We start from the raw sequence: 22,360 nt of genomic DNA on the forward strand, positions 1-22,360 counted from the left end.
AGTTCAGCTGCATGACTTGTTATGGCTGATGGGACATTAGCAGACAGGATGTAAGCAGAGGCTACAAAAGTGCTTGTGTAATTGGGCTTGTTTTCTTGTACCTCTGCCATCATCAGCCTAGTTTTCTGGGGTTCTAAGAAGACACATGAAACAGAGCACTTCAACTGAATGAAGCCTTGGTCAGTCTAGCCCCTAAACACTCAACCCCACCACCACCACTGTCCCATGATACATGAGCTGAATTGGTCCTTACTGCTGTGCAATCCTGAAATTTTGTGGTTGGTTGTTACTAAGCATTATTGTGGCCATTGTCAGTTGAAATGGTGTCTAAATTCAAATTTAAGCTTAGCCACTCACTCCAAATCCATAGTCTTTTTTCTGTGCCATACTAGCACACAGTCTAAATTTCTACTAAAATCACACTTGATATATGGGAAATTGGGCTGAACCAAATGGAATACTGGACAAGTTCATCTTTGTCATCTCTTTCCCACTATGATCTCCCACCTTAAATATTCACATGACAATGAATTCTATTAAACCTATTTCAGCATGAGTATTTTCCTGAACCTCTAAAATTTGGCTAGACATGGTTGAGAATAAATTTTACATATTAATGTCTGCTCCTAGATAAACAGAATCATAGTTGTTAGAGATCTAGCAGGGAAATGATTGAATAGGGAAATAGCTGAATAAACTGTGGTATATCCGAGCAATGGAACATGACCCCTCTGTTTTATATACCAAAAAAAGCTAAATAATGTACAGTTGCTTATCTTTGCATGAGTATAAAGTGTGGAGGGATACACACCAAACAGTTCAAATGATTGCCTGAGGGTGAGTAGGGAACACAGCTGTGAGTGAAAGATTAGCAGCATTTGTTCTATATAATCTTTATATTGCTTCACTTGCTATAACAATTATACACAACTTTAAAGCCATTATTTTTAGGGCAGTCCCGGTAGCTCAGCAGTTTAGCGCCGCCTTCAGCCCAGGGCCTGATTCTGAAGACCTGGAGTTGAGTCCCACGTTGGGCTCCCTGCATGAAGCCTGCTTCTCCCTTTGCCTGTGTCTCGGACTCTCATACTCTGTGTCTCTCATGAATAAATAAATAAAATCTTTTTTTAAAAAAAGGCATTATTTTTTAAAATATTTATTTATTTATTTATTTATTTATTTATTTATTTATTTATTTGAGAGAAAATGAGAGAAAGCATGAGCAGCAGGAGGAGAAGCAGAGGGAGGAGAGAGAATCTCAGGCAGACTTAGTGCTGAGCACGGAGCCTGATGAGGCACTCCTGATGAGATCGACCTTGAGATCATGACCTGAGCTGAAATCAGAGTCAGATGCTTAACGAATCATGCCACCTAAGCACCCCAAGTTATTATTTCTTTGAACATTTTCTCCTCTTTTCTCTCTCCTCTCCTGGAATGCCCACAATGCATACATTGGTACAACTGACAGTCGCCCGTGTTTCTCTGAGATGCTCCTCATTTTTGTTCATTCTTTTTTCTATTTCTCATTTTGCACGGTCTCTACTAATCTACAGGTTTGGTAATCCTTGTTTCTGCCATGTCAAGCCAACTGTTGAGCCCCTGTAGTAAATTTTTATTCCAGTTCTGCATTTTTCAAGTCCAGAATTTCCACTTAGCTGTATGTTATAATTTCTATTTCTTTGCAAATATTCTCTATTTGGTATGACATTGCCATCATGCCTTCCTTTTATTTCTTTAATCATAGTTTCCTTCAATTCTGTGACCATCTGGACAAAGGCTACTTTGAAGTCTTGTTCATTCTGACATCTGGTCACTCCCACAAGCAGTTTCCATTGTCTTCTTTTTTTCCCCTCGTGTGTAGGTCAACTTTCCTATTTCTTTATAAGCCTCCTAAATTTTCATTGGTAACTGGACATTTGAGATTATGTATCGTAGCAACTTTGGGTACTGGTATCCCCTTCAAGACTTGTTTTGTAATTTGCTTATTTTTTGGCATCTAACTAGATTTTAGAGAAGTCTATTCTACATGCCCCCTCCCCACCACAAACACACGCTCCACATCAAGCCTCTGAGGAGTGTTGCTCCTGAGCAAGGTGCAGATTTGGGTAACCCCACAGTCTTGTCAGGATAATGAAGGGATTAGTTGGGATCTCTTTTCTCTCTTCCTCTGACTTTGCCCAGCTGTTAAACACTCGTCATTGTCAGTTGTTTTCAACAATGCCCCAGGGCATAAATTGCTCTATCTGCCAATCCAATCAAATTGTGACTCCTTTGGAGGAACACTTTTTGTGAGTTTGTGTCTGACATTTGTTCTGAACCCAGAAGGTCTCCGCCCAGCTGTCTTTATGCTCCAGTTCTCTCCTGAAAACTAGACTCTGCCTACTGTCTGCACTGCACTTTCATGAACTTCTTGAGTCTCCACCCAATTAATTACCTTTCACCACAACCTTCTCTGTTCTTGAGAGTGCCCTTAGGTTTGAACTTTTTCACACTGGATTGAAGAGGTTAGGAGCTATCCACCTTATTATGGTCTGCTTATCCCCTAGGCAAATCTCTGAGTGACATCTCTGGAGCTGGTGGTAAGAATAGGGCAAGCTTTGCTCTGAGTGACACTTGGCTCTATGTGCTGAGCACCTGGTTGGAGGTTGAGAGGGAGGCACAGCCTGAAGTCTTCTTGACTTGCCTTTCCTGGTATGGAACCACTACCTCATAAGCTCTGGCAAAGGCAGTAAGACCTCAGTATTGACAGTCCCCAAGGTAGAATGTTCTCCCACAAGTGGGGGCTGGACAGAAGAAGGGAATCTCTACCTCCCATTCCCACTCACCTGGATCTTAGCTTCAGCATCAAATAATTGGGGGCAAGATGAGAAAAGCTGAAGTCCTTCTCTTTCTGAGAAGAAAGCCCTCCAACTGGAAGCAGGAGTGAGGGAACACTGTATTCCCTACAGAAGCCTGGAATGGAGTCTCCTCTTTACTGGGCAGGAGTGGTGACAAAGGAAGTGATCTTGATTCAAATGCTACAAGCTCTGCCCTTTCTTACCAAATTTTCATAGTTTTCTTTCCTTTTTTTTTTTTTTTTTTTGGAGGGAGGGGATAGATTTTTTTTTTCACTTGCTGTTTGCCCCATAGGACCATTCCCAGAGGTTCTTAATGGTTGAGTCTTTAAACCATTTTCACCAGTTTCACTGGTGAGTGGATCAGCAAAGGTCCTCATGCTATCATTTCAGAAGTCTCTATTCAGTCAACCGACCTTATACAACATTTGTAATTAATGAAAATGTAAAGTGACAAGCAAAAGATCTGGAAGACATTTTTCTCCAAACCTAATTATTTGCAGGCATACAACCTGAAGCCCAAAGGCAGTGGTTCACCCTCATCCTCCTTCCTTTATTATGTCTCCCCAAAGCTGTGGCACGCTTGAGAACCCAGGCAGGTGCAGGAGAGATGTGGTAGGTGCAGACTAGGGGAGGATGACAAGAATCATTGTGTTGTCCTGCTTGTCCTTCCTCATTCAACAAGATTGCTCCCCTTGAGGAGATATCTTATTTATGTGGCACACAGACCCCAGCAATGCCAGCTAAAGCAAACATCACTGTGGAGCCAATTCCCAGATTTCCTTAAAATTATTACATTCAGTCACTGCTCCTTCCATGTTATATTACTAAAGATAACTCTGCTTTGTTTGACAAAAATGCATCTGGAGTACAGAATCTTAAAAGAGAATGTGTCCAGATGGTAGCGGTATTTAAGGAAATATAGTTTTCCAATTTGGGAACTTGTAACCCCCTCTGATTTCATTTGTATGATTTTTCAAACCCTCCTTTTCCCCATACACTGTTCAAGTTGCCAGGGGAGTTTCGTGGTGTAGTCATGGTAACCACAAAGCCTCACTATGATATCTCCCCCCCACCACACACACGCACATGCATACACTTGACATGCTTTACCCATCAACTACAACTCACACTCCAAAACTCATTTATATCCTGAAAATGGGTTTAAAATAACAAATACCAAAAGTTGTATGAACCACCACATGTTGTGTTTTTATCACTATATCTAATTACTATTCACATCGAAGGTAAAAAATATAAATGGAATTCAGTAGCAGATTGCTTGCTGTTGAGGATTTCCTTTTTAATAGGAAGAGAATGCGGGATTTGTGCATTCCCCCGCTCTGTTAGCAGAGCTGAAATTGAAGGTGGCTTTAAAGATGTGCCCCTTTCTGATTGTTTTTACTTTCCTTGCAGTAATAATTATTCTTGGCTAATAATGTTGGTTTTTAAAGCAGGTAATTAGCTTCCAACATTGTAATTGAATTCTCTGAAAGCCAAGAACTGCATTCTACAATCCGGGTCCCAATTATTTGACCAAGAGCTAAATCTCCAAGACGAGAGGCAAGAATTTCCCTGCAATTCCTTTAGTCAGACCACAGCTGGTGGGATGTCCTGTGCTCAGGAGACCGATTTCAGGGGCAGAGTGATGAATAGGTCTGTATTCATGGGCCGGAGACCAAGTCTGTGAACAGATCTGGAAACTGTGTCTTAAAACTAAGCCTGGGGGAAACTGAGAGCCTTTGGTCTGGAGAAGCCTGTGAGATTTTAAGTCTGAAAGTCTGTGTTTTATGTGAGATGATCTCTGAAGAGCAAAAAGGAGTGTCCTTAGCCAGCGAGAAACCTGCCCCAAGCATGTTCTGCCTCCACAGAACAAAAGATGGAGAAAAGTGTCCACATTGTTTGCCCTGATGCCCTCCTACCTCTGCTCCCCCTGGTGACAGGTGATGTTCAAGAAGCCTTCCCAGGGAGGCGATCCTTACCTGCTTCTCACTCAGTCTATTATTTTCCTAGCCCAGGTTAGCCTAGAGCAGAGCCAGAGACAAAGGTGGATGTTAGAGTCATTTATTTGGGAGGATGATTCCAGGAACAGGACTGCAGGACATGGGGAGGGAAAGGAGACTAAGGAAACCAAGAAAAAGAAGCGTTTGCAGGGGCAGCTTGTGTGGCTCAGCTGGTTCAGCTGCCCAACTTTTGATTCAGCTCAGGTCATGATCTCAGGGTACTGGGATCGAGTCCCACAATGGGTTCTGTGCTCAGTGTGGAATCTGATTCTCTGTCTCCCTCTGTTCCTCTGCCTGCTTTCTCTCTCTTTCTCCCTCAGATAAATAAATGAAACCTTAAAAAAAAAAAAAGGTATTTGTGGGACACCTGGTTGGCTCAGTGGTTGAGCATTTGCCTTTGTATCAGATTGTGATCCCGGAGTCCTGGAATCGAGTCCTGCATCACGGTTCCCACAGGGAGCCTGCTTCTACCTCTGCCTATGTCCCTGCCTCTCTCTCTATGTCTCTCAGGAATAAATAAATAAAATGTTTTTTTTAAGAGGTATTTGCATTGTCTAAATGGCCCTTGCTCCTGGGTGACTTACTCACACATGATCACCTGAGAAGTCATGAAATGCATCTTGGAGTCATCTTCCTGGGATAATGACTTCCTGGAGTCATTATCCTAGGTTCCTGTTCCCTGACGGTCCGGGGATGCTTCCCCTGCAGGACACTGACTCCCCTCTATTTCAGAGCAGAGCATCTGTGAATACTAAGCAGTTATTTGAGTGTGCCATGCCATGTGTCAGAAATGCCCAAGGCAGCAAGCAGGAGGTGCATAGCAGGGACCTGAAGAAAGGTGCTGTCAGGTCACATCTGCAAGAAACTACAGGAAAACCTGCATGGATTGATTGCCACAGTATCATTAATTAAAATAAGAGGCAAATTCATGAGGATTCAAAGTGGTGCCCCAGAGGTATGCAATCCCCCCATCAGAGGAGTCACAATGAGGGCAGAGCATAAGCAGATACTGTTCTGGAATCCTTGGTTATTCCTGGGGCATGTAATACTAAAGACCTGACTTTCCATCCCTGACCTACGGATGCAGTTTCCCGTCTCCCGCTTTAGAATCTTCCCCAACTACTGTACTGGATGTATATCCATCTAAAACTGTGCATCCTCAGACACGAATCCCATCTCCCCCTGACCTTCTGGAATGTGTGGTGGAGACTTAAGCCTATAATCTATGATTCTGCACCTCTTCCCTTTCCTTCTGTTGAGGGAATCAGAATTTCCAAACATGCTCTCCTTCTGTCTTCCTAGAATTTCTCATGATGACCTCTTTTTTCGGTTCTGTGTACACCACCGGCTGTCCCTTCTCACCTGGCCTCCATCCATGTCCTGGCCTCCTCCTCCCCTTCTGTGCTCTTCTGTGCCCATCGCCTAATTCATTCTCTCTGAATCTCCTCTTGATCCTCTTTCCTTTAGGCTAGTTTCCCTGGGGGAAATCCTCTATGCAGAGAAAATTACATCCAAGAACTTCATGCACAGGCGATACTGATTTTTTAAGCAAGACCGTGTAAATTGTGGATAGTCGATTAATTTGCTTGTCAAAATTCCTTTAACAATATCATGAAGTTGAAGTTCTTTAATATAAGGCAGGCCAAAATCCATATGATGAAATCATGAAAACATGCAATTCTTTAAGATTTTTAAAAAATTTATTATATATTCATGAGAGACACAGAGAAAGAGGCAGAGACACAGGCAGAGGGAGAACCAGGCTCCCTGCAGGGAACCTGATGCAGGACTCAATCCCAGGACTCCAGGATCATGACCCAAGCCAAAGGCAGATGCTCAACCACTGAGCCATCCAGGCACCTCAGAACATGAGATTCTGGAACATTCTATTGGTGTCTCAGGCATTGCATTCAGACTCCATGACACCCTAACACCAGAGTTTTGAAAGAGACAAAAATTTCTGCTAAATTTCACTTAGTCTTCTTACACCTGTTTTCAAGAAACCTGAACCTCCCTCTGTCATTCTTCACATGGTGCATGGCCTTGGTTTCTCAGTTTCCTGTAAAGTGGGTCACATTTGCAGTAAGCACCTATGTCTCTTAAAATGTCCTCCAGGCTGTTAATGTAGGATTTCCAATCCCATTAAGAGTTCCACCTGGTTATTTCTGTAAGTCCACGAGAGGTGCCACATGTTTGTATAGAACTGCTTTCCTCAAATTCAACTGTCAGCATTGGTTCCCTACTTGAGGTATGGCCTTCCACAAAGCCATCCCCACTAGCACCATTGCAAGGATTGCTGCTCACAGCCCCACAGCCGTCCCATCCCCACCAAGGCTCCCATGCAAGTCCAGGAAGTAGCCAGTAACCCATCTCTGAGACAACATCTTCTTCCCCACCCTTCTTTTCCCCAGGCATGCTACACACAACCGTCTCTGTTCTTCTCCAGCCAAAATGGATTCTGCTGTGCAGACTAATGCCAGGAAGGTCCATTTCATGATATACACCAGAACTCATGCTCAGACACATTTCCAGATCCTTCAGCCATCTGTCTTTTCTGGTCTCCTTTCTTTGTGTGCTCATCTTTAGCTGTGGAACATTCTGCAAATGGCGTGGTTTCTTCAGTCCAGACTTAGTGCACTGTGATTTTTCTATACACTCACTGGTACTCTTTCTACCCATTAGCTTTAGAGACTTGTTGTATTGAATAGATGAAACAGGAAACACTTTTTTTCCCCTTAGAACTACAGATTCAAGGGAAAGCAAAAGGAAGAAGTAACTAACATTTACAGACATTGGATGAGAAGGAAGAGGCTCAGAGGTCTCTCACTTGCCCAAACTTACCCATCTAGTAAATGACAGAACCAGGATTTGAACCCTGGGAATGTCTAGCTACATCTCTCTCTCTCTCTCTCTCTCTCTCTCTCTCTCTCTCATTTCTGGCCTTTCTGATTACCTTCTTTTGCAGTTTCCATTGTTACGGCTAAATGAAGTTTCCTGTCACTGTTTTGTAGACATCTCAGTTAACATCTGAACATAAAACTAAGCTCCACCTTCTCCATAGAAAAATCATTTTTCTTTTTTTCTTTAAGTTAGCCCTCAGCCCAGATTTCAGATTTCCCTCCACATTCCACTTACAGGTCACCTGCTGCTTTTTTCTTCAGCAAAAGGCACTGTGTGGAGTAAGCAAAGTACATCCTGTCTCAAAATGAAACATACCTAACATCACCTACATCTTCTTCCTTGCATCCTGCTCAGACTCACACTCAAACATTCTATTCTTTGTTTTGCTTTGTAAGCATTCCCTAGGGGACATTGTTCTTACTGTAGAAAGTCAAAACTTGGAGGGGCTTACATCCATTTCTCCATCTCTACTATTTTAAAGATGAGGAAACTGAGATTAAGTAACCAGCCTAAGAACTCATAGCCTTTCCCTTGATCATGCAAGTTAGGAGTAGAGCCAAGAACCCCCGACCTCCCAAACTGAGCTTCTCCTAGGGCATCTGACCACCTTTCCATGGATCAGTTGCGCTGGAAAGATTTGCTCCCATGAGCTCAGTTAGGGTAGGGGCTACAGGTGTTTAAATATGGTTGATGTCAGGGCCACCTCCCATACATCGAAGAGTTCAATATTTGAGTAGACACACTAAGAATATACAAAGCACTACTCACTTCTGCATTCTCATTTATAACACTTCATCTTCACAAATTCCCAGGCACACCCTGAGGTTTTGTCCACTATGAAATCATCCAGCAACAGTAACTGGGGAAGGACTCACCAAATCAGCATGGGTTAAACGTCAGCAGTCTGCTATGATGGTGCTATGTGCTTCACATGGGCATTTAATAAATGTTTACTAAATCAGGTCTAGATGAGCCCCACCAACATGAAAAAGGTCTTTGTGGGGTGCCTGGGTAGCTCAGTCAGTTGGGCATCTGCCTTAGGCTCAGGTCATGATCTCAGGGTTCAGGGATCAAGCCCCGTGTCAGGGAGCCTGCTTCTCCCCTATCTCCCTGCTCTGTCCCTATCTCTGTCTCTCTCTTTCAAATAAATAAATAAAATCTCTTAAAAAGAAAAAAAAAAAAAACAGAAAGAAAGAAAGAAAGAAAGAAAGAAAGAAAGAAAGAAAGAAAGAAAGAAGAAAGAAAGGTCTTCCTATGTCAGGCTGGAGTATATTTCTCCTGGTAGAATGCCCTGGGCTCTCCAGCAAATGTGTTCTGGAATCATCTCTATGTTTGGTTGGATGCATCTTAAAGAAGGGAAATATGCATAGCTTTGCAAAAGCTGTTTTATTCCACTTGACAGAGACTGAGAGGAAAGGCTAACAGGCCTGGAGTAGAAACCTATTTTGCATCTTCAAGGTCGTTACTGCCCTCTAGTGTTTTAGGAATCCAGCAACACTTGTCCATGGTAGAGTCTAAATCCAGCCTCAGTTTTTCAATTAAAGGCAAGTCTCTTGGCAGCCTCAGGAAAACACTACTTGGAAAACACCACTAGAAAGGGATGCCACACGGGGTTGACCAGTTGTGACCCCCAAGATTTCTACACAGCCAATTTACACCAATACTTCCATACTTGTTACAATATTGAAATGCTTTTATGCTGGTTGGCAAAAAGCCACTACCCTATGTGTCCCCATATCCACACAGTCACCCCAGAACCAGGACTCTCCCTTGGACGCCTCCCTGGGGCTCCCCAGCATCCAATAACACCAATGATGCTTGGTGAAGAAAGGGACCTCTAAGACCCTGATCCAGAGCTATGGGTGCAGGGTTAGGCCAGTGTTTGAATCCATTCAGTGATTAAGTATTTCAAATGTGACACTTCTTACCATTCAACTATTGTGATTCCTCATCTGTCCATTCATCATTAAGTGAGGAGTGTTCTATGAAACAATCACCGTCCTGTGGAATTCTCTGAACTTAAGATGTGCATCTGATTTGGTTAATATTGTCTTAATTGCCTGGAAACATCTGCAACCAATGATTAATCTATACCCAGGCTTCTTAGGGGAGAATTCAGGGAGATGATTACACTATCCTGTAAGCCCAGTGAGGAAGGATCAGTCCTTAGCCTCACCTCTCAACAGCTCTTTGGCCTCGGGCAAGTTACTCTGCCTTTCTATGTTTCAGGTTCCCTATCTCTAAAGGGAAAAAAAAAAAAATAACACATCATTAAGTTATGAGGATAATTAAGGGAGGTAATCTTTATCACATTCCCTGTCATACAGTAAGTCTTCAAAAAAGGTTTGCTAATACGTGGATCACAAAGCATTAAAGGTTAAAAGTTTAGTCAGCAATCATCAAATCAAATGTTTCTACTACTTTAATATACTAAAGAACAAAAACTGCTTGGGTCATCAGAGCAATTCCACTTTCCAAGGACAGTCAGATGGAAAACACTTAAAGACAGAGAGAAACTAGAGCGTGAAAGATAGGAAAACAAGAATGACTCTGGTCACTCTACGCTCGCAGTGTGAGCTTAATCATTCAGTGGATGCATTCACTGCACATGGTATTGTTGACAGACATATCCAAGCAGCTCTAGATGGACATATGGCAGAGGTTTATCCAGCCAGTCGTCAAGTCATTGAAACCCAGGTCATGGGTCCCCCATGCAGACTTCCCTTTCATGGCTCACAGCATGTGGCTCTGTCCTCCTCATGGTCATGGAACTGAGGACAGGTCAGTATGACACAGGTCTATGAAATACACCTGACTTATTGTCATCTCAACTGGAAGATGCTTTACAGAAAGATAGCAAGCTTCCAAAGACACCCTCTTCCTCCACTGGCTGTGTGTTAGCACATTTCATCAATAGCAATGGTATTACTAATGCCTTCTATCCTACAAAGTATTGTTCACAAATCTTAGAGCATTTCATAGGGCCACCAAGAATACCTGGTGAGATTACCCTTAAGTTTTTCCCAGACACCACTGTTCCAGGAGCTAGGAAGTATACCATCTAGTCAGAGGACTGAGATAGCCACATTTGTAGCAGTGGCTGTAGAAAAGATTGAAAACCATTGGCCAGACATTTAGGGAGACCATGAACAGTCACCCACATCTGAAACTTTTGACTTCTCCCCCTATATGGCATGTTTCTCAGCCCCCCTCCCACCAGAGAATAAAAACTCTTAATCCCCCAGCATTGCTCTTTGGAGCCTGGAAGCTTCATTTGGACTTTTCAAATTTAGCCTACCTATTTGAAATAGAAAAAAAGGTTCATAAGCATAAATTGGTATGGAAAGAAGCACCTGTGAACTTTAAGAGTTCTTCCTAACACCTCAGCCTCTTTGTCCACCTGTGCCCATCACATCAAGAACAGGGAAGGGATAATAAAGGATACAGATACTCCCCTAATCGCTTAGGTTTAGGGACCTCCAGGATTCAGATGGATCAAAAATCTGGGGCCAAATCTCATGCAGAAAATTAATCTCACACACTCCTCCATTCCTGAAACTGGAAATGTACAGATCAGCTATTTTAATGTTTGACCCCATTTGAAATGTAGAATTGACAAATCTGCATTTAGCTGCTTGATCAGGGTTTCATGTGTATACATTTTTAAATATCTCTTAGATATTATCCCTTATATGAAAATAGCCCAAATCAAAACTGGACCAATTCATGGCATGTAGATTAAACAATAAGAGTTTGCATATCTAGATGTTGTGGGTAGAATTTTTTTTTATTTTTATATGTCGCAAATACTTCCATCTTCCCTAAAATGTAACTTTAAAATGTTGAGCTATCTTTCAAAATAATGTGTTAAATGTGCTGGATACACATCGATATCCATTTTGTGCTTCACCTATGATCACCTAAGTTCTAACATACATCTCAGCAATGAGCAACCTATATTCTGAACACAAATCTTTGGGGCACCTGTTGGCACAGTCAGTTGAGCATTTGACTCTTGGTTTCAGCTGGGGTCATGATCTCAGGGTTATGAGATCGAGCCCCAATCTGGCTCTATACTCAGCACAGAATCTGCTTGGGATTCTCTCTCTGTCTTCCTCTGCCCCTTCCACTCATGTTCTCTCTCTCTCTCTCTCTCTCTCTAAAAGAAAAAAATAAAACTTAAAAATATTGTTGTTTATAATTTTTTCTACTGTAAAATATATAGACTGTAGGTTTCTAAAAATTATCCTTATTAAAATCATTAGTAGAAAGACCAGCAAATCAGGTATCAGTGATCCACTCCAAACATTTGTGAAACTTGGATTTCCTTGACTTCAACAGACAAATTCCAAATTGAAAAGAAAGCTATATCATAAAATACATCTTAAAGTTTAGTTTTATCACTCTCAAATATTTTCAAGGTCAATAGAATTTGCTTTGTAATTCTTTAGGAGATCACATTAATAAATAAGAGTCACTTATAATTAATGTGTTCATCTTTAGTTTACCACTTGTTTTTCTGAGTATTTTTGAAGCAGTCTTTTGTGATATGGTCCAAAGTCTGATTTTCCTGCAAAAACATTTTTACGGATCTTTTGTTCATGCCCTACTGAAATCACACAGGCTGCTTTTGAGATATTGGAATAACTGAGATTATATATTATATATAAGAAGTGGAGGATGGGATAGTGGGCTTGAGTGATAGTCACTGATTAAACAGACTCCCCCTTCTCAGAAAAATGATCAAATGTGGTGGCCACATTAACTTGGGTGGAGGACAGTCCCTTTCTGAAGGAATACATATTTGTCATCTCTGAAATTTTAAAATCATTTAAGTCAGCAGAACCAGAGGTGCACGGACAGCTAAGTATGTGTTTCAGGTGAAGTGACAGGGACTTGGCTCATGGCTCAGAATTTCGGAAGGTGTTATAGTCCTGTTAAGCAGATCCCCTCTTCATTCTGTAATTAGCAATGATGTAACTTTTATTTCTCCACTTAACCTTTGTTGGATAGCTCCAGTCTCTGTTTCATTTCATCATTAATCTTTTTGGAAACTTCATTGCTGTCACCAAAACCAAGCATATAAATTTCCTCTCCATACTTGTACAAATTAAATAAAACAGGCTTTAAGCTTGCCTCAAAGGCAAAGGGATTTATTTCCAAGCTGTTCCTAGGGTTGTACCTGAACAACACAGCACAGCTACCCACAAAAGCACAAAGCTTTGGATGGGGTCAGGAATGTGGGGACCACTTAAAAGTAGGGACCCACAGGACACATGGGAGCCATTCTATAAATATGTGTTGAATGAAGTCTAAGTAAAGACTCTGTTTTTCCCACTCTGCTTTTCTCTTACCTAAAGGAGAAATATCTTCACTTTTTTCAAGAGACATCTCCAGACCAAGTTCAAGTTGACTGTCAACAGGTCAGGTTCACACGTAGGTATGTTTTTATTACCCCCCTGTGCATCCCTAGATAGGAGAAAGCTTTTGGTGGCAAAGAGTACCAATATAATGCCTAATGGATTACAGTGTGGCACACATATATTTGTATCTATAAAAATCATTACCACAGGGGAACAGGCAAAACAGAGCTCATCAACCTCAGGTAAAAGGGTGTGTCCACCCTCTGCTGAGCCTAGGAAAGAGTTAGAGGCCTACAAATAGACATGGGCTCTTAAGTTCAAGGCCTGAGTGAAACCAAGCTGCTTCTAGGGAAGGGAACATTTTTATTGAAGCTCTTTGGTTACTGATGCACTGCCACTACTTGACTGTCTATGAACCTTGGGAAGATGGTGATCATTTTTCATGAGCTGCTAGCTTTTGTGAATTTCTGGTTGGGCTGGATTTAAATGATCAGGGTAATAGAGCTTCCCTCAGCAAATCAAATCAGCAGGTTGTCAGTGCGGCTCAAGATATGCCGCAAGGACTGACACCACCCACAGTCACCTAGGAGCTGTTAGAATTGCATATTCCCTGTTCCCACCCCAGCTGGGGGTGGGGCCCAGCACTGTGAGTTTGAATGTCCCTCCAGATGATTCTGATACACACTCAAGTTCAAGAGGCAGGAGCCACCTATCCTTTCCCCCTCCTCCCTTAGTGCCAGGATCCTCAATTTGGACAAAGGGTGACAATGTTCCCAGGCAAATGGCATATTTCCCAGCCACTTAAGGTTGATGATAGACATATGGAAGCAACTGGAAGAGGCATCTTAGAGAACAGTTTCCAGGGAGGTGTGCTTAGCGGGGACGTGCTGCTCCTTCGGCCCTTCAGCCCTCACTCTTCCTTCTGCTTCCTACCTAACTATGGATGCGAGGACCAGCGGGAAAATTGCCATCCCAGTTCCTGAGGCAGTCTCCTGGAAAATGTGCACTAAAAATTAAGGGCCTAAAGGCAGGAGTCTATTCCCAATAATCAGATCACAAAGCAGCCATATCAGCTATTACTTTTTTTCCTCCAGATTTCCTTAATACAAGAGAGAAATAAACCCTTAACTTATTATGAATGTACTCCTGCTGGTTTGAGTTTTCAGTTGTATGTTATCTATCCTAATCCTTTTTTAAAAAATATTTTACTTATTTATTTGACAGATCAAGAGAGCACAGGCAGAGAGAGCAGCAGGCAGAGGGAGAGGGAGAAGCAGGTTCCCCACTGAGCAGGGAGCCTGATGCAAGGCTCCATCCAGAACCCCAGGATCATGACCTGAGTCAAAGGCAGATGCTTAACTGGCTGAGCCATCCAGATGCCCTATCTAACCTCATCCTATCCAAACCCCAAATATGGTCAGTGTTAGCTCAGATGCCCAATAGAAGAGCCAACCATGAAAGTGGAAACCCCTTTCCTGAGACTCCTGGGAGCCTTGCCCACTAACCAATGTCCTGCTTGCATTCCTGGCTCCTATCCCTTCTTCCATGTACAACCCTCTATAAAGTCAATGAAGTAAAAATGAAGTAAGTTCTGGAGAAAATGAGCAAGGGTATCTTTTCCCTTACCTGGTTTATAAAGATAAGAAATTTACACACTCTTGAAGAAAAGAAACACAGGAAAGAAAACAATGACATGCAGAAATCCACAATTGACTAGTAAGGAAATAAGAACACTCTTACAAGCAGAAGGTACATTTTACTGATGATAAAATCATTGTACTTTGTTATTATTGCCAACCTAATAACCATCTTGCCCACTTGCCATAAGTAAAAGGAGGCAAGAGGCAGAAACCGTGACCAGAGTTTTCACCACTGGGTCCCCAAGGCTTAGAACAGAGCCTAGCACACAGTACAGGCTCAGCAAGGATTTACTGAATAAATGAATGAATCAGTGACTAGATGGATTAATAAATACCAATCTTTTCATATGTATGATGTTCCTTCCACTTGTTCCAGGTAAGACAATCATGTGACTTTTCAATGAGTGGCCTCCAGAAATGTAGGGTAAATGTTTGTCATGCCATCCCATTCCTCAGAGACTCAATGGGAGGCCTTGTAGTAGGAAATTACTGATTGAGAGCTTACTCCAGAATTATAGAGAGAGCATCACTGTAGGTCTTATAACCAACTCCATTGGTCCATGTTGGTCTTATAACCAACATCATTTGACCTCTCAAGGTCCCCAAATGCAAAATAAGAAAGGTGAAGAAAATACTTCTCAGCATGCCAACCCCAACTGATCCAATCAACTTAGGAATCCAGAAGAAACTTCAGTGTCTGGAAATAACCTCTAGCCTCAGTTCTTAAAGGTTGGTTACAATTATTTTTATTATTATTTTTAATGAGCTAATACAAGGTAGCAGGGGGACCCTGGGAATGCAGTTATTTATCACATGACCTCAGGTGCATGTGCTATAAACTTCACAAATAGGCACACCCCTGTCACTAATTATTTCCAATAAAACAGAAGGTCAAAAATCAGCATCAAGAGATGACACAACACAGTTGAGCCTGTTAAAAGTAACTACTCCCAAAACAGGCATCATAAAATACATCATGAACCATGAACAGCTTTGCTCAATGAAGGAGAGCTTCATCCTTCCACGCTGCAAGGATGCCACCGGGAATTTCTCAGAGTAGAACACGAAATGAAAAAGAAGTGCTTGGCCGGGAATGTTGTACATTATCCCCCAAAGACCTGCCACAGAGACTATTTTTAAAGAAGCATTTATCTCAGTAGGAATGACAGCACTTCTTAAGAAGTGGCCAGGTACCAGCGCCAGGCAATCCTTTACAAGGAAAGGCTGCAGAGTATGGCTGCACCTTTTACAGAGGCTTATGTGATGGATAAAACAAGAACTGCCCTTGGTTGGTTAGGTGATTGGTTTAAGGAGCCATAAAGTTAGAGCTTGAAAACCCCCAACTGACCTCCAAATTATGGCAGCCACCTCCATACTCAAAAATTAATCAGATGTTAGATTTACAAGATCCACCTTAAATACAAATGCAGACTCTAACTACTTTGTAAATTTCTTACATAGTAGCTGCTCATTAAATTGTATTATCCCACTGACAAATAATGTTACAAGGGATGTGGCAATCTCTGGTTTATACAATTGTCTTGAACAAACCTAGCCACTGTATTTCATATTGTCAGAATACAGAAAGTATATTACAGGTATGTTACACTGGGCCTTTCATTATTGACATAGCATTTACCTTAAGTAACTCCTATAAAACACTGAAAGAAATGTTAATACACAGTAGTATATTTATATACTTGGGGGGGGGATCAGGGTGTCACATCAGAGTTGACATGTCTTCCTTCGCTGTACAGAAAATAGATAAATCAAGAGGTAGGGACAAGAGAAGAAGCAGAGTAAACATTTTAACCATTAAAACTGATCTCAGATCCAAGGTGGAAAGGTGTCATAATATTTACTCTTTCCTCCTGTCTACCTGTTATTTCAGAGAATAACAGAAAGAGGGCCTGGAGCTATCGTGGGACCTGTCTCCCCAAAGCCAAGAAAATCTTCCATGTGGTCATTTTCCTGCTTAAGTTTTTAGAGATTTCTGGTAGGGAACGTGTGGCACTTGACAGCACTAAACACATTGCAAATCAACTCAAAGCACGGGTTCTTGCAAACTGATATTCATCTGGCCTCGGCCAGTTCACCTCTAGGAACAAGAGCTCATAGCTCACTGTCTTTCCATGCTAGACAGTTCTGGTGGATGAAACCTTCCTTTTCTGTGTTGTCAAGACTTCAGCCAATTGCTGACCCTTGCCAAAGTAGTTTTCCTGGGTTCCCCACTCCACCCCCACCCTCACCCCCATTTATGTTCCAAAAGGTCTCAAAAAAGAGTTCACTTGGAACAGTGAAGGGAAACATATTTCACATCTACTACATGCCCTAATTCCCATGCCAGTGACAGCTGTTTCGAAAGTCCCTGACCTAGACACACAGCATAGATTTCTCATAGGACATGACCATGATAACAAATATAGATCATGTTTTTCAGCTAAAAGAAACAGAAAGAATTTATGTTTTGGAAAAGTGTGGCTACACTTCCCCATCCCTCCCTCAATCAACCATGTTCTCCACTGTGTTTTATTCTCGTCTACAAAGAGAATGCCAGAGGCCCCTGAGCCCTTCTCGTGTTGTTTCTGGGGGAGCAGCAGCATCTAAAGCCGGTACTCACAATGGGTGAGCTTGAGTTTCACAAGTGATCTGTGTAAGAGAGAAAAGTAACTACTCCACCTACATGAAGAATAGTGCCTGGATTAAATGAACTGTACAATGTGAGCTTGCAAAGTGCATCCTCCTGACAGCAGGTTAAATGGCTATAAGTAAGATTATTCTTGCATTTCACTCAATCAGACCCAATCTCCTGGGACCCCAAACACCAACTCATCCCAAAATATGGCTACAGTGCTGGCAAATATTTGCAGGTACCATTTCTGCAAATTAAACCCAAATACAGTTATGTACAAAGTTAGTTTACAGAAAACCTATCACATTTAAGTTTCTTTGAATAGATCAAAACAGGAGTAAATAGCATCCTTAAATTCACCACCTAATCATCATGGAAAACTTAGGACACTTGGTTGAGGGGGGGAGTAGACTTCTATAGATATTGCTCAAATATCTGGTTTTCTATATCAGAGTATCTTCAATGCTATGTGCCAATTTTCAAATGGAACATATGATTGGTGATACTTTTAAATGCAAAAATATAAGTATCTTGTATTCCAAGCCCAATATTTATATGACTCTAGTTTCCTGGCAAGTCAGTTTGTTAGGTCATTGGGCTCCAAGGAACTTTATGGAGGAAGAGCTTAAATGTTTCTTACCCTCAAATTCATTTTGAAATGCAAATAAGTCCTTGCACCTAATCAGGGGGAATACACACTCCTTGCTCAGCATGTGTACCCACTGGAAGGTGTGATCCTTCTTCCCCTGCTTTGGGCTGGGGAGACCTGAAGCCAAGAATGCAGCTCTGGGATTCTACAGGTGATTCAGAACACCCCCAAATCAGTCACCTGAGTTACAAACATATTGACAGCTGAAATGGTTTCCTAAACTAGGAGTCACAAAATCAACTTCTCCTCCTGTGTCCTCTGGACAGTGTCCTCCAGACAGTGATAGACACAAGCATGGATGCATTGCAGGTTCCTAGATAAGGTTCTTCCAACATTTTCTTTCCCCTGAGGTTGCTTTCACATCAGGACCTGTTCTCGGGTTTCTGGCAGTCGAAGAGCAATCAGGCCACCCCCGACGAGAGAAGCAGCCGCCAGAAGTATGGGAACCACTTTGGTTATCCCAACAAAAGAAGCAAAGATGGTGTTTCCCAGGATGGCACCGAATTTGCATAATCCATTGAGGATGCCAAAGGCTGTTGCCCTGTAAAAGAAGAAGAAAGTAACTCATTCTGAAAGATGAACCAGTGCTCCTTAGATGAGTGGGACTGAGTCCTTTCTTTCTCTTGTTGTGAGAGAAGGCATGGTAAAGGTATGGGAGGGAACTTTTTTCTTTTCTTTTTTTCTTAAAGTCTTTTATTTATTTACTCATGAGAGACACATAGAAAGAGGCAGAGACACAGGCAGAGAGAGAAACAGGCCCCCTTCCCACGGGGAGCCTGATGCAGGACTCAATCCCAGGACCTTAGGAACATGACCTGAGCCAAAGGCAGACAGACACTCAACCAATGAGCCACCCAGACGCTCCAACTTTTTTTCTTAAATATAAAAGTGAGACATTCTCATTTTAATCAAATTTGGAAATACAGAAAAACTTAAAAATGCAAAGATCTGTAATCCCACCACTGAAAGGCAATCACCACTATTAACATTCTGGAGTATTTCCCTCAAACTTGTTTCTTTCCTTTTTCGAAATTGTCACAAGTAGTACACGCATATTGTGAAACACTGAAAAAAAAAAAGGAATGAAGCAGAAAGTGTCACTGTTCCTTCTTAATAACATCTGACCCTCTTACGGCAAACGCTGCGGGATGTCCCTAACAAGCCTTTCTCCAGATGTAGACTACATTTCCCAGACTCCCTTGCTGCGGAGTCTGGCCATGTGACCAAATTTTTAGCCAATAGGATGTAAGTGCAAGTGGCAGCTCCCAAGAAATTTCCTTAAGAGGTGTCATGAGTGGTATTTTTTGCACTCTTCTCTTGCATTTTTCTTCCTTCCAACCTGCTTCCAAAAATGTAGATAGACCCATCTGGGACCATAGCTGAGCTCATGAGAGGGTGAACAACAAGATAAAAAGAGCCTGCAGTGCCTGCTCTGGACTCTATGGGAGAGAAAAAGGAAATGCCTACCTTCCTTAGGCTGCATTTATTTGAGATCTCTATCACCCACAGCAAAACCTAATCCTGATTAGTATCCTTCAGTCACACTTCTGAGGGGCAACTATTACTTTTTTTTTTAAGTTCTTTTTTTTTTTTTTTTTTTTTTAGTAATCCTTACACCCAAGGTGGGTCTCAAGCCCACAACCCCATGATCAAGAGTCAATACTCTACTGAATGAGCCAGCTAGACGTCCCCTCCATGATAACTGCTACTAATCATCTGTCCTTTCTTGCCTCCGTCTGTATACAGAGATTATATTCCCAGCACCAACTCTCTTCAACTGAAGCAAAATATTTTTTTCATACCATAGGTTTGTTAAGAATGTGTTTATATTTTTTGTACCTAAATAATTTTTACACTTTAAATCACTTTTTACATAACCAGCCCCATCCCAATCTTTTTGTTTTCAGGATTTTCTTGGATATTTTCACATATTTTTCCAAATGAAATTTCCAAAGTTGTCCCAAGTTTCCAGGAAGAAGGGGAAAAAAATCTCATTGAATTCTGAATGGACTCTTTGAAGTCAAAAGGAAACAAAAGAAAATTTGAAATTTGTGCAAGAATAAATCTTAGAAAAAAAAAGAATAAATCTTAGAATTTCATAAGGTATACCTTGATATATATATGTAAGTTTTCTGTTTTATCTTGCAGTAAAGCTTTATGGTTTTCTTCACCTTTCTTATTATCCCACATATTCTTATATTCCTAGATATTTCATGATTTCTGCTATTATTAAATAGAATTAAACTTTACTTTTAAATTTTTGGATACATTATTAAATCCCATATGCTATTAAATTAGTTTTATTATTGACTACCTTATCAAATTATTTTACTATTTCCAGCAGTCTCTAATTAATTGTCTTGAGTTTCCTAGATGTAAAATCATATACTGTTGAAATAATGATAATTTTTCCTCCTCTTATTTTTTGTAAAACTTAGAAGCTCCCCAGTTTAGGGGAGAGGGGCTCCAAATATGGGATGCTGTGCATTGCCGTAGCTATTCATATTCAAATATCTCTGTCATCAATTTGGGGAATATCATTAAGATTTTTTAGAGAATTTCATTTCCCTGCCTTCCACATCACTTCTTACTCCTTTTTGACTGTAGGGCCACCTATCTGCTATCCTTAAAATTCAAAATTCCTTCTCCATAAAGAGATAACTGCTACATAATGGCTTTGACTCTTCCAATCAGGCCTCTTCCATGTGGCTTGCACAAAATAAAAGTAAGCACTGAGCATTTCTGCCACATCTCTGTGAATGCCCTAGACCACTGAGTCGCATTCCCACCATTATCTGCCCTTGCCTTTCCCTCGCCCTTTGTTTATCTAGTTCTTCACCATCCCCCCGGCCCCACTACACCATTAGAGGCCTGTTCTCACCCCTCTTTGGGTTTCATGATTCCTGTGGTGGCACCCTCACTCCTCTCTCCTGAACATGGTTTGCCCTTGTCCTTCACACCTAGCCACTCACTCCACTACATCAGGCCTTAGCCTGCTCACCTCCATGCCTATGCCAGCCCCCATGCAGGAGAAACTCAACAACCAAAGAGATGGTTGGTCCGTGAAACACCAGAAGACCAAGATGGCTTTGGTGAAGGACATTGGAATCAGTAGACTTCTGGCTAAAGTCCAAACAAGTCCCAGAGGGAAGCCCAGGGAAGAACTGACCTCTGGTTGGTGGGATACAGCTCCACTGTGATTACATCCAGAGCATTCCAGGCAGCAATGCTGGTCCCACAAAACAGGCACTGCCAGCCAATCATCGCAGACTCGCTGTTGCCAAAAAACAGGAAGAAGCAGCAAACCGCAGAGATTAGCATGGAGCCACCTACAGGGGGAGGTCAAGGGCAGGAAAAAAACAAACAAAAAAACAAACCTTGAAGCCCATGTTTTAGACAAGACTGTCACCCACAGGCCTTTCCACTCTCCCATCTTCACAAATGTACCTGAAGTAACAGGTTACATCAAGTAACAGGCCCATCTCTGCAGGGAGAAAACACAGCTTGAACCCCCTGCACGATACTCTGGCCATGGGATTAGAGCCCTTAGCATGGGTCATGTCACCAGAGTTAGCTTCCAAGAAGGATTTTGAAATCCTCACCCTGTGGTGCTGCTCAGCCCAGAATTACTGGGGATGGGGAGAAAGGACATTCCTTGAGAATCTCTTAGGTCCCAGACATTGTTCTGGGTGCCTGAGATACATCAGTATCACAAAATCCTCGTGGAGCTTATATACTACTGAGAACAGAACTGTAAATGGGCTGCAGAAGAAAACCTAAAGGCCCCTGCTGTTTATGCTCCATTTATCCCATCTCCACCCCAAGTATCTGATCTGCCCTTCTCAGTCCTGCCCTGTGTCCTGAGCAGCTAACCCCCAGGGACTGTGTACCTGTGGCTCCCTTAACAACTGGGAGCAGGTAGGGGTTGGAGTATTTCTTCTCAATTCCTATCCAATCTATATCTCCTTTTATGGTGATGGCTACACTGCCCCCCCCCACACACACACACACACTCCACTCTCTGACCTGCTAAGGACTACAGGTCCTTTTAGGAGCCTCCACCTCCACAGTTCCAGCTTACCCTGGGCTCTGTGAGTGTGCTGTTCTCTCCCTGTAGTCCTAGAAGCAGTACGAGCTGCCAGTTTTGCTAGCATCTGGGTGCCTCATTTACATTATTTGTTCCTACAAGCCTGCCCACCCCTCTAAAAGCCACATCCCATCTGTAAAGTCTCTTCTACTAGAACTATCTGGTGTGGATTCACTTCCCACCTGCACTCTGACTGATGCAGCTAATGATAAGAGGTCCCACCAAAAGAAGGCTGTCTCAAATGCTGCCCAGAT

General features: G+C 42.1%; 1 protein-coding gene and 1 long non-coding RNA gene across 18 annotated transcripts in view; both read right to left on the reverse strand.

The window, feature by feature from the left end:
• Window positions 1-6,515: 6,515 nt before the first annotated feature.
• Window positions 6,516-14,021, reverse strand: LOC140595466 (uncharacterized). Its single transcript, XR_011997097.1, has 2 exons — window positions 8,241-14,021; window positions 6,516-6,823 (listed from the first exon to the last, which is right to left on the reverse strand). It is a non-coding gene; the product is annotated as an uncharacterized lncRNA (long non-coding RNA).
• Window positions 14,022-15,468: 1,447 nt separating this feature from the next.
• The window catches only part of SV2B (synaptic vesicle glycoprotein 2B), a 173,548-nt gene continuing 166,656 nt past the window's right edge, over window positions 15,469-22,360 (reverse strand). For all 17 annotated transcript variants that reach the window (XM_072737217.1, XM_072737226.1, XM_072737220.1 and 14 more), the window contains 2 exons: window positions 21,189-21,348; window positions 15,469-18,560 (listed from right to left, as the gene is read on the reverse strand). In XM_072737217.1, coding sequence (XP_072593318.1) covers window positions 18,377-18,560; window positions 21,189-21,348 — 344 coding nt within the window. In that variant the 3' untranslated portion in view covers window positions 15,469-18,376. The remainder of the gene's footprint in view (window positions 18,561-21,188; window positions 21,349-22,360) is intronic.

This window comes from Vulpes vulpes, chromosome 14 (assembly GCF_048418805.1).
Source record: "Vulpes vulpes isolate BD-2025 chromosome 14, VulVul3, whole genome shotgun sequence".
NCBI classification, from domain to species: Eukaryota; Metazoa; Chordata; class Mammalia; order Carnivora; family Canidae; genus Vulpes; species Vulpes vulpes.